General features: G+C 41.0%; 1 protein-coding gene across 1 annotated transcript in view; it reads left to right on the top strand.

Annotated features, from left to right (window-relative positions):
- Window positions 1-7,222: 7,222 nt before the first annotated feature.
- Window positions 7,223-11,645, top strand: part of Ift74 (intraflagellar transport 74) — a 112,632-nt gene continuing 108,209 nt past the window's right edge. Inside the window, exons 1-2 of the mRNA XM_004638567.2 lie at window positions 7,223-7,367; window positions 10,467-10,602. Coding sequence (XP_004638624.1) covers window positions 10,486-10,602 — 117 coding nt within the window. The 5' untranslated portion in view covers window positions 7,223-7,367; window positions 10,467-10,485. The remainder of the gene's footprint in view (window positions 7,368-10,466; window positions 10,603-11,645) is intronic.

Genomic DNA, 11,645 nt, shown 5'->3' with positions numbered 1-11,645 from the left:
ATTACAAGCATGTGCTGTCTCGTCCAGCAGCACCCTTATTTTTTTTTTCTTCTTTTGTATGTATTTATTACAGGGTCTATAGTGTCTCACTATGCAGCTCGGACTCCTAGTGATTCTCTTGTTTTCAGCCTCCCAAGTGCTGGGGTTATAGGCACTCCCCACCACGCCCAATCTCAGAGCACCCCAGGGGCAGGGCCAGCACAGCTTGTGGTACTGGGTATGGAACCCCAGCCCCTGCACTCTGCCTAAGCAGGTGCTTTAGTCCGCTGAGCTATCTGGCCGGTCCTGCATCCTTATTTTTAATAGCCAAATCATCTGTGATTCCATGGCTCTGCTGTTACTAAATCAGTGCCTTTAGATTTTTCTTAATCCTTTGTTATCATAAATGAATAACCATGGATCAGAATATGGAGCTGGCGAATGGAGACGTCCAAACTGGAACTTCATTTATCTTACTTGGTATCTCCTTCTGTGTTGAACTGCATAAAAGAGCCAGTAGGCCTGTTCTCTTAAAAAAAAAAAAAAGAATAACCATGGTTATGATCAAAGATCTCATTCTCTCTCTTTTCTTTTTAAAATCTTTTTACTTACTTATGTATTTGGTACAGGACCTTGTTATGAGCTTGGACTCATAGTGATCCTCCTGTCTCAGCCTCCCCAGTGCTGGGATTACAGGTGTGCACCATCACACCTGGACTCGATTGCCCCAGGGGTGGGGCCAGCACAGCATGTGGGACCAGGGATCAAACCCTGGGTCCCTGCACTTGACTAAGCAGGCACTTAGTCTGTTGAGCTATCTCCCTGGCCCCTCTTTATTCCATAAACACAGGTTCAATATGAAGGTATTGTATGCTGACTTCCTCAAGTGTAACTGCTGGTTCAACAGTCATGTGCATTTGAATTTAAGAGCTATTTTCTTTCTATAGATGCTCCCACCAGTATATCTAACTTTCTGTTTCAATAGATGTAACAGATAATCTCCTCATGATAAAGAGGTATTTATTATTCCAGGGATATTTAGATGACCAATAGGCCAACAAAACTATGGATGTGGCCTGTAATTGTCCAGCTAAATCTGATTTACCTCCACTGAGAAATTTGGTTTTTTAAAATTTTATTTTATTGAGAAACAAATATCAATGAGACAGTTTCAAAACTGATTAATAGGACAGTCTCAATACATTATACATTGTTATCTTCTTAGTGGTTATCCATAGTACAGGATGCAGACAGGATATCCTGTCCAAACACTATTAGTACAAATCTTTCTTCTCATTGAATTAAGCAAAAGTAGCTGCATATCTGTGCCAACTATTGTGTATATACAAATACAAAATGGTTCTTCCTTTGTTTCCTTTTTTTTTTGTTTAGTCCTGTCAGAAATGGGTATTCCATTGGCATATAAATACTATAGATGCGTGAATTCAGCAAAACAATCAACAGTCCAATTCAGCAAAACAGTCCAGCAGTCCACAATAGTAGTGGGTTATCTGCAGAAGTTGTTGACTTGAGCCTTTCACAGCTCAGCATATTAATGTGGATTTACTTTATATACCTCATTTTTATACTTTTCTGCTGGATGGTTAAGACCAAGATAAAGCAAGACCTATATAACAATGTAACTTTTGTATCTGATAAGGTCAGTCAAGTACCCTCAGGATTCATCCTGTAACCTTGTACTGCAGGTTGCAGATCCTTTGTCTCCACTGAAAAATTTGAACATGGTGAGATAATTTGGCAATAGAAAAACCTTTGGCATACATAGTACATACAGAAAGAGGGGGCGGGTAGATAGCTCAACAGACTAAGTGCCTGCTTAGTCAAGTGCAGGGACCCAGGGTTTGATCCCTGGTCCCACATGCTGTGCTGGCCCCACCCCTGGGGCAATCAAGTCCAGGTGTGATGGTGCACACCTGTAATCCCAGCACTGGGGAGGCTGAGACAGGAGGATCACTATGAGTCCAAGCTCATAGCAAGGTCCTGTACCAAATACATAAGTAAATAAAAAGATTTTAAAAAGAAAAGAGAGAGAATGAGATCTTTGGTCGAAAATAGCTGCAACAGTAGAAGCAAATACAGAGAAGGAAATAAATAAAGATAAATTGTGTAGCACTTCTAAAAGAAAGTGGTGCTCAGGCTGGATGCTGAGTGTTTTTGCTTTTTTTTTTTTCCAGTTTTGAATATATGTGGCAGCCTTGTGAGTCTCAGTTGCTTCACTGTTCCTGTGATTTCACTGCAGTCCTTAGGCCAATTCATTTAATGCATGCTTAGTGTAAGACACTGTGGCAGGCTTTTAGGAAATCAAGATTCTTCTTCTGTTAAGGACTGCACAGTCTTCTCTCAAGGAATTCACAAATGATGAAAAAAAATACACCAACAAAGATTCTCTTTAACTGAACTCTAACCAGTCTCTTCTGAGCCTATTTATTTATTTATTTATTTAATTTTTTGGTGACACTGGGGGTTGAATCCTGGACATTCACATTTACTACATCCTCAGACCTTTTTATTTTGAAACTGGGCCTTCCTAAGTTGCCTAGGCTGGGCTTGAACCTTGGAATCTTCCTGCATCAGTGTCCTAGAATACTGGGGTTACAGGTGTGTGCCATAATGGCTGGCTTGGGCCTTCTCCTTGAATAGGCCTCAAGCTTGGCCTACAAAGACTTGAACAAATACTAACATGATTTTTAATAGCTTAAGGCCCATGTTCCTTTATTGCTCTTTACCCTATTAGAATGTCAGCCTGCAAAAATGCAAAGCTACCAGAAGAATTCGTTTCAGCCAACACCTAAAGCTAAGGTTCCTATCTCCCAGTCTGTGTGGGATGGATCTAACTTAGACAACCACCAGTTAGCAAACCCTGATAGATTTCACAGGGACCAACATCATATAAAAGAAAAAAAAGTTCATAGGATGTGGTGCTTCCTTCCTGGAGTGTTAGTGATGGCTCTGCACCCATACAAAAGTCTGCTGGGTCATCATGGCAGCAAGCCAGCACGGCATGGCATCCAAAATCTAGACGAACTTCCACCTTCTTCCCTCTGGTTAACCTCAGTGGTCTCTTGTTTTTCCCCAGTCAACGCCTGTTAGACACTGTATGGCCTATGCAAACTCTACCCCCAACCCAGCCAGATAAATTCTTTGTCTCTCTGCCTCTTGTGTTCTGCAGCACTCCTGCCCTGAGCAATAAGGCTTCTTTTTTTCTTTTCTTTCTTTCTTTTCTTTTCTTGTTTTTTTTTTTTTTTTTTTGTGGAACCAGGGAGTGAACTCAGACCCTTGTGCTTGCCAGGGAAGCGCTTATTCCGCTTATTCCACTGAACCATCTCCCCAGCCCAATAAGGCTTCTTTTACAAAGAAAAAAACCACTGTGCTTGACTTCCTTTTTGTCTTTTTCAATGTATCTTTTCTTTTTGTTGTACTAAAACCAGTCACTGGGGCTGGGGAGATGGCTCAGCAGAATAAGTGCTTGCCTGGCAAGTGCAGGAGCTTGAGTTCAATCCCCGGTTCTGCAAAATCAATCAATCAATCAATAAATAAATAAATAAATAAAGCTAGGGGGCCAGGGAGATGGCTCAGAGGAATAAGCGCTTCCCTGGCAAGCGCAAGGGCCTGAGTTCAATCCCCGGTTCCGCAAAAAAATAAATAAATAAATAAAGCTAGTCACTATGGTTTCTCTCCTGGCTTCCTTAGCTCTTGTAAAGGTAGCTTAATGCATAAATAAGTATTCAAATTGGTGTTTCTGTGGAGAATCAAGCCCAAGTATCTAGAGGTCCTCTGCTCTACCTTTTCCATTCTCTTTTTTTTTAAGGGCGCTAATTTTCTTCATAAGAAGGGCTTCACCCCCATGACCTACTTACCTCCCCAAGGTCCTGCCTCTTAAACATTGTTGGGAATCATTTATGTCTCGGGCCCTAGTGAATCTGTTCCGGCCCTAATGAGCTTCCATCCCCAAATTTTATACCTGATGATGCCAGTACCAGTGCAGGCCTGTGCTGAATACTCGCTCAAACCAATTTGTTTCTCTCCCCTTCTGTGAGCACTTTGGAAGTCTTCCTGCTGCCCATTTCTCTTGTATGTCCCTATTCAGGCACCAAATGTTGGGACTTGTTGGTGTCTCAGTGTATTGGTGTCTCAGTATACCCAGGGAGAAACAGCAGCAGGAATGAGGAAAAGATAGAGACCAGAGTTCAGTTCAGATAGAGGTCTGTTTGCCTGATGAGCAAAACACCCAAAGAACCACAGTAGGGGCATTTATTTATACTCTTCCAATGTTAGTATCATGAGACACAAATTTTCCTAGTGAATATCAGTTAAAATTGTCCAGGCAGGATGTTTTCTCAAGACTGAGGTAGCTTGACAGCTTTAGGCAGTGAGGCCTTGTTCTGCTCTCCCACATATGATCAATTTCCAGCTGAGCTGTTCCATACAAAATATCATCAACTTGGAGAATAGGTTTCAACATGATTTTTGAGAGGACACATACCTTCTGACATCACAACAGTGAGGCAGTAAGGCAGGCATATTCTAAAAAGAGCCACGGAGGGCTGGGGAGATAGCTCAGTGTAAGCGCTTGCCTGGCAAGCTCAAGGTCCTGAGTTCAATCCCCAGTACTGGGGGAAAAAAGGGGGGGGCACGGCAATAGGTGTAGAGACTACTGAAATGAGGTTTTGCAGTCAGGGACAGACACTGGGCACAACTCTGAATGCAACATAGCAAGGGCAAATAAGGAATTTATCACTGAGATATATGGCTGAGGAAATAAAAGTTTTTTAAAAATAAATTGGTTAAAGTTTTAGTCAGTTGTCTTATTTGGACTATCTTAGTGGGAAGCTAACGACAATAAAGTTATTGACGAGTTGGCCACCGCTGGTTGACTGAATTTAAGATTTTTTTTTCCTTATGTAAGAACTCAGGACATTGCAGTGGAGGCAACAGAATCAGTGATCATGTTAAATAAAGTGTTGCCCATTTGAAAGAAGAGGCTAATGAGCTGTGTTACTATTCTGTATTTTTTTCATCATGAAAAGGCTATGGGAATACAGACCACTGCTTAATTTTACTCAAGTAATTTTGAACAAATTATGGATAATAGTGCCTGTCCTGCTAATTTCAACTATTAGATCTGCTAAAATTCTTGACTGCAAGCAATAGAAACATTTTCTGGATTTAAGAATTGAAAAGAAATGTATTAAAGGTCATCAGGAAGCTCATAGACTTTCCAGGAGGATGAAGAGGTGGGCTGGAGTTCTCCTACTGAAGCCTCTGCGCACAAGTGCTACAGCTTGCACAGCATGCTTAGGCTTCACCTTGATGCCGCTGATAGACCTTCGTAGTCTTAGAAACTGGATATAGTTACTGAGGTTGTCACTGTTTCTTGAGTGGACTTCATGAAGGCTCGCTTCTGGTTCTCATTTACCTCTGGAACATACGCATCATATTAGATTGGTGTGTCTAGTAAACAATATGCTCATGCCTCAGAAATAAGGGAGGGTAGGGAAGACAGTATCAGTCACTTTCATTTATTCTAGGGCTGGAGTAGTAAGGGAAGAACTCTGTCAAACCTGGTTAGCGCCAGAGTGACTAAAAAGTCAACAAATGACTACTGCAAATGGGTCGGTCTCAAATGAGATAACTACATGATAATGTTTTATAAATGTAAGAGTGGAGTCACATGACATTACTGCATGTCTTCCTTAGTTTTCTCTCATTACTGGGACAAAATACCTGACACCCCAAATTAAAGAAGGAAAGGTTTATTTAGCTCATAGTTTGTGGAAGTTTCAGTTCATAATCAGCTGGCTCCAAAGCAGAGTGGCACATGGCAGAGGGCAGCAGTTCATGGAGGTGGAAAACAGCAAAACAGCAAGCGCAAAAAGGGAGGAGCAGTGGCAGAGAGCGAGCCTCTCTTCCTTTCTTATATTGCTTTCAGGCTATCTACCTCAGGGCAGCTGTAATGCTGACAGTCATAATCCCAGCACTGAATTAATCACCAAGTCTAGAAGCCCATCCCATGACTACATGAGGCTCGGGGGACGTCTAGACACAAACCATAACACTGTGTTTTGCATTGTACTGATGTTAAATTTGAAGGTTGGAATATGTGAGAATAAATCTGATGTGAATAATATACATGTAAGTTGGAAATAATGGGTAAAATAATACTAAAATATCAATTTTATGTAACTATTTGCTCTGTATGAAGACTGGAAGAACATAAATGTTAAAATGTTAATTAAAGTGGGATTTGAGGTGAAATAATTTCTAAATTATTTTTCTGCAAAGCGGTGACTTTGCACAAAAATAATTCTTCTAAGAACACGTTTCATTTAATTTATAGCCTTGTACACTCAGATCAAAGAACTATAGTGAAGAAGCTTCCAGATGCCAACCTTCCAATCACAACAGGTAGTTTTAGACTCTCATCCATAATAAAAGTGCGTTATGCAGTAAGAGGAGGGAAAACTAATACAAATTAAGTAAAAAAAAAATATGTACAGTATACTGCTCTGTACAGGATGCTTTCAAAGTAGTCTTAAATTGCGTGGAGCAGACAAGCAGGTATTTATTTTTTGTATTTAGTACAGAGTCTACAGGGTCTCACTACGTAGATCAGACTCAGTAGTGATCTTTTTGTTTTCAGTGCTGGGATTACAGGCATGCGCCAGCAAGCCCAGTCTCAATCGCCCTCTCAGTGGGCCCCGGGGCGGGGCTAGCAGGGCACGCGGGGGATTGAACCCCTGACGCTACGCTCTGCGTAAGCAGGTTCTTTAGCCCGTTGAGCTATCTGGCCGACCCTTTTTCTTTTTCCTTCTCTTTCTTTCTTTTTGACAAACAGGTATTTAGCGATATAATCTCAGTTCAGGAGATTCCTTTATCAAGCAAACCTGGACCACGAGCCCGACAAACGGGCACAGGCCTGTAGTCTCAGCACTCGGGAGATGGGGCTGGCCTGGGCCACGCAGAGTACCGGGTCTCACAAAAGGAAAAGAGAAAGACAACCGAGGCGTTCGGATACAATGGTTTCTTCTGTTTTCTAGTTAACCTGATATTTTTCATCCTTTTGAAAAAATGGGGAACCCTCCCCCCAAAATAGTTTTCAAATATCGCGATAGCACTTTGATCTCGCTCAGTTACTAGCTCTCGGGAGCTGAGGCGGAGGATTGGCCAATCAGGAGCAGGGATCTTCTAAAGTCCCGCCCCCGTTGCCGGGATACGCAGAGGCGCGAGGACGCTCGCGGTTAGGCCGGAGGGGCCTGGAGAGCTGGGTGGAGGTGAGCCAGGGCTTTAGGTGGGCTTGCGAGTGGGCTCCTCCGGCGGCGGCCTCAGGAAGTGCGTGGAGCGCTTTGGCTCCTCTGGCAGCCACTAGGGTGAGACTCGTAGGTCGCACCGCCCTCCCTCCCTTTGCTGCCTGTTTTCCTCACGTAGGCGACCCTGATCCCTCCAGACAAAACAAATTGGAATTCTTCTGTCCAAAACTGTTAGCATCAGGCTCTTCGCCCGGCCGGGAAGTTATCATTTCTCTTTGGTGAAAAAAAATACGCGGAGATCTTCGTCCGTCTCCGAAGGAGACCGCCACGCCGTACCACGGGAAGGACCCGAGAGCCCCAGAGAAGTCGGTGTGCGCTGACGGATTTTATCAGCGTCCTCTGGTTGATGTCTGCGGTTGGTCACAGGGGAAAGGGTTTAGGGGCTTACCACTAAGCCCAAGTGAGAGAGGTTAGCTTAGGGAGCAGAATGCTGGTAACCAACGTTAGCAGCCAGATGTTTTTCGTATAATGTGGTTTACTGCAGTGGGAAAACTGCAACTACTGCCCCTTGCAGAGTCCTGCAAGGTACGGCTCCTCGCCACATATTTATTTTAGAGACGAGAAAACTCTTCCAGAGGGGTTAAGTGTCAACATAGCAGTTGGTGACTGTTAGAGGTAGTTTGTGTCCTTAGTCTTTCCTGAACAAATGACTGGCCTGTGTAAATAACCCCCTTCGCCTGTAGTTGTGTGAATGTTTGGTGTTCTGTTGAATAGCTTCAGAGTTACTAGTGCCTCTTCTCTCCTTGTTTCCTAACCCTTACTGGGACTGATGCTATGCTAAGCTTTTTCTACTACAGTAAAGCAGTGGCAAAGAAAATCAGGTCAAAGTATGTGGTACATTTTCTCAAAGTTACTTGAAAGACAGTGCAGTAACTAATTCAGCTGGAAACTAAGGGTTTGCTGTACTAGCTTTTGGAAAAAGAAGGTGCAGGCAGGTAGTTACGGAGTGGTCATGGACAGATTCTTAGAGTCTTAGATATTAGGTGAGATTCGTGATGGGCAATGGGGTAGTTAGGACTCTGCTTGGGTCACTGAGCCCCTGAACTGGCCTCTGCTGGAAGAATAGAAAGGAAGAAGGTACGTGTTAAACATTTAGGAATAACATCAGTAGGACCAAGTGGGTAGCTATAGCGAGTGAGAAGTATGAGAAATCAAGGACAAAGTTGCTTGTGAGCAGATGGTACCAAGAAGAAGAGCACTTGTTGGGGACTGATTTGCACGTGTCCATTTTGAAATATTAGACAATGTCTGAGATGTTAGGTAATAATTATATTTATTTTTTATGTATTTAGTACAGGGTCTACAGGGTCTCACCCCACAGATTGGACTTGTAGTGATCCTTCCTGTTTTTCAGCCTCTCAAGCACTGGGATCACAGGCATGCACCACCACACCCAGTCGCCATCTCTGCACACCCAGGGGATGGGGCCTGCAAGGCAGGTTGGGGATTGAAGCCCCTGCATCTGCCTAAGCAGGTGCTTTAACCCGCTGAGCTATCTGGCTGGCCTGGTAATTATATTTGGATATGAACACCTTTAGGTCCTTAGCCTGGGGGAGATACAGAGTGTGAACTTATGAATTTTAAAACTCAAAGTATGGATGAGGTGACCCAAAGAGAGCTTAGAGAGAAGAAAGAAAAACAGGCTAAATGGAGAATCCTGCTATTTAAGGGCAGATAGACTAAGATCAAAGAGATTGCAAAGGGAGAATCCAAAAAGGCACGTGTAAGGGAGGTTTCTTTAAGTGTAGAAACCAATAACATGACCACTGTATGTCTGGTAACATTAGAAGAGGTTGTTCAAACAGGAATCAGGGAATCCAGGAGCTCATGAAAAACAGTCCACTTTTAAGAGTTTGGATGGCTGAGTATGTAGTCCCTCCCTCCCCCGCACATATGAATATTTGAGACTGACTTAGAGGTGGTTTTAGAGGTAGTTGCAGGACCAAGATCTTCATTTGTGCAGTTAAGAAATGCTATTGAGTGTGATAATAGGTTTAAGAGAGGAGAAAATTTAAATGTGTCAGAAGGAGTAGAAGTAATGCCCCAAAAGTGATGAGGGGGCAGATAGATTCTCAAAGGGAATGGATCGAAAAGGCAAATCATGGCTGACACTGACAAAGGTTCTACAATCTGAGATACAGGATCTCAGGATATATCCTGAGGGGATTTCACTGACCTTATCAGACCCCAAAGCTACAACTCTTGTTGCATAAGTCTTGCTTTATCTTGGTCTTAACCATCCAGCAGAAAAGTATAAAAACAAAATATAAGAAGTAAAGCCATGCTGTTATGTTGAGCTGTGGGGGACTCAGGTCAACAATTTCTGACATTGCCAGTCAAGCGGAAGACCTAATACTATTATGGACTACTGGACTCTTTTAGACTATTTTGCTGAGTTTACACACCTATAAGATTCAAATAACGGTACTTAACAAAAAAAGGGGATACAGATGAACGTTCATTTTGTATCCGTGTATTCAAAATGGTTAGGATAGATATATAGTTACATTCTCTTAATGAATAGAGGGATTTGTTCCAATAGTGTTTGTAAATAGGATATCATGTCTGCATCTTGTACAGCAATTAACCACTAGGAAGAACGTATGCAATGTGTTAATTATTGAAACTGTCCTACCAATTTGGTTTGAAACTGTCTCATTACTATTTGTTTCTCAATAAAATTGTGGGGAAAAAAGAGAAAAGGCAAATCAGAACAGGGACTGATCGTAAATGAGAGAGGGGCTGACTGTTGAGCTTGGAGGCTGGGATGAACTTAAATTTTGTGCCCTAAAGGTGATGGAATATATGTCCTAAGTTCTCTGATTAAGAAATCAAATCATTTGCTGAAAGTGGCAGGAACAGAAGTTAGATAGAAATAATGATTAAGAATCAAACATCAAGGAGACTTACTTAGAGGGTCTTGCATGTTGGTAAGATAATAGATAAGGGAGAAAGGTTGTAATAAACCTATAGTTCTAAATGGAGCATTAATATGAGATTTTTGAACAAAATTAGAGTTGGCTTTGTCTTGCAATGGTGTCTGATGTAGCTATTTGCAAGAAAAATCATCATGAATTAAATGTTTGAAGGAAAGATATGGTGGGCCACTAATGTTTTGCTGTAAAAGACATCTAAGGAGAATTGATTTATTGTTTACAGTGGTTTAAATGAATGCACAATGGCTGGTAATCATAAATCTTCATCCCGCCCTGTTTCACGAGGTGGCATTGGGTTGACGAGCAGGCCTCCTTCTGGAATGCGACCTCCATCAGGAAGCATTCGAGTGGCAACCGGAGTAAGTTTAAAACAAATTTATTTCATTGTTTTGTATATCTTTTGGTAGAAGTTAGAGATCTTCTATATAATAAAAAATCTAGTTTTTTAAAAATTCCATAAGGACGTGGTTTAAACTGTTTTTGGGAAGACATCTAAAACTGTAAATGGGGGGAAATTTCAAAACATTGAAGGATGATACCTACTATTGCTGATTCACAAATCTGTTTTAAAGCTATAATACCAAGGTTTGATCCCCAGCGTGCTGGGCCCTGCCTCTGGGCGTGCTGAGATAGCAATTGAGACTGGGTGTGGTGGTGTGCACCTGTAATCTCAGGTGGGAGGCTGAAAACAGGAGACTCATTATGAGTCCAGTCTGTGTGGTGAGACCACATAGACCTTGTACTAAATACAAAAATAAAATAAAATAAAGCTATAATAATGTAAATGTTATGGTATATTGGGACTATAATAAAGTTAAATGAATAGACTTGAAATATAATCGAGCATATAGTTATTTAATTTAGCTGGTTATTAAGATGACATTTTAAATAATTGATAAAAGCAGTATTCATGTGATCATTCCAAAAACTAATAAATCATTGTTTAAAAACATTTTCGATCCTTGTCACATCTCTTTCATTGTGTGTAATATCAAATATAGTAAAAATGTAAAAATTAAAAGCAAATCTTGATGTTTTAAAAATGAAACCACAACTGTATTGGGGAAAATATAATAAAGATTAAATATAAACATGATGTTGACTAGGGTTTATCATAATGACAGAAATATAATGAAAAAGAAAACTTTAGAATTTATATATTTGAATTTCTAAAAAATTGAAACTATCATTAAAGAATTAAAAAAGAAGTAATAAACTGGTAGAAAAGCATAACCCATATCGTAACTAGGGTTTAGAATCTTATAAAATGATTCCAAAATTCATCAAAAACAATTTAAAAGGCAAAAATAGATAAGTGTAATACCCTAATGTAAATGTATAATCTATGAGTATTAGTGAAATTTGTATTCAGATTTTTTCTTTTTCTTTTTTTTTTTTTTTT

Source organism: Octodon degus, unplaced genomic scaffold (assembly GCF_000260255.1).
Source record: "Octodon degus isolate 3935 unplaced genomic scaffold, OctDeg1.0 scaffold00099, whole genome shotgun sequence".
Classification (NCBI taxonomy): domain Eukaryota; kingdom Metazoa; phylum Chordata; class Mammalia; order Rodentia; family Octodontidae; genus Octodon; species Octodon degus.
This window is presented reverse-complemented; position numbering and strand designations above follow the sequence as displayed.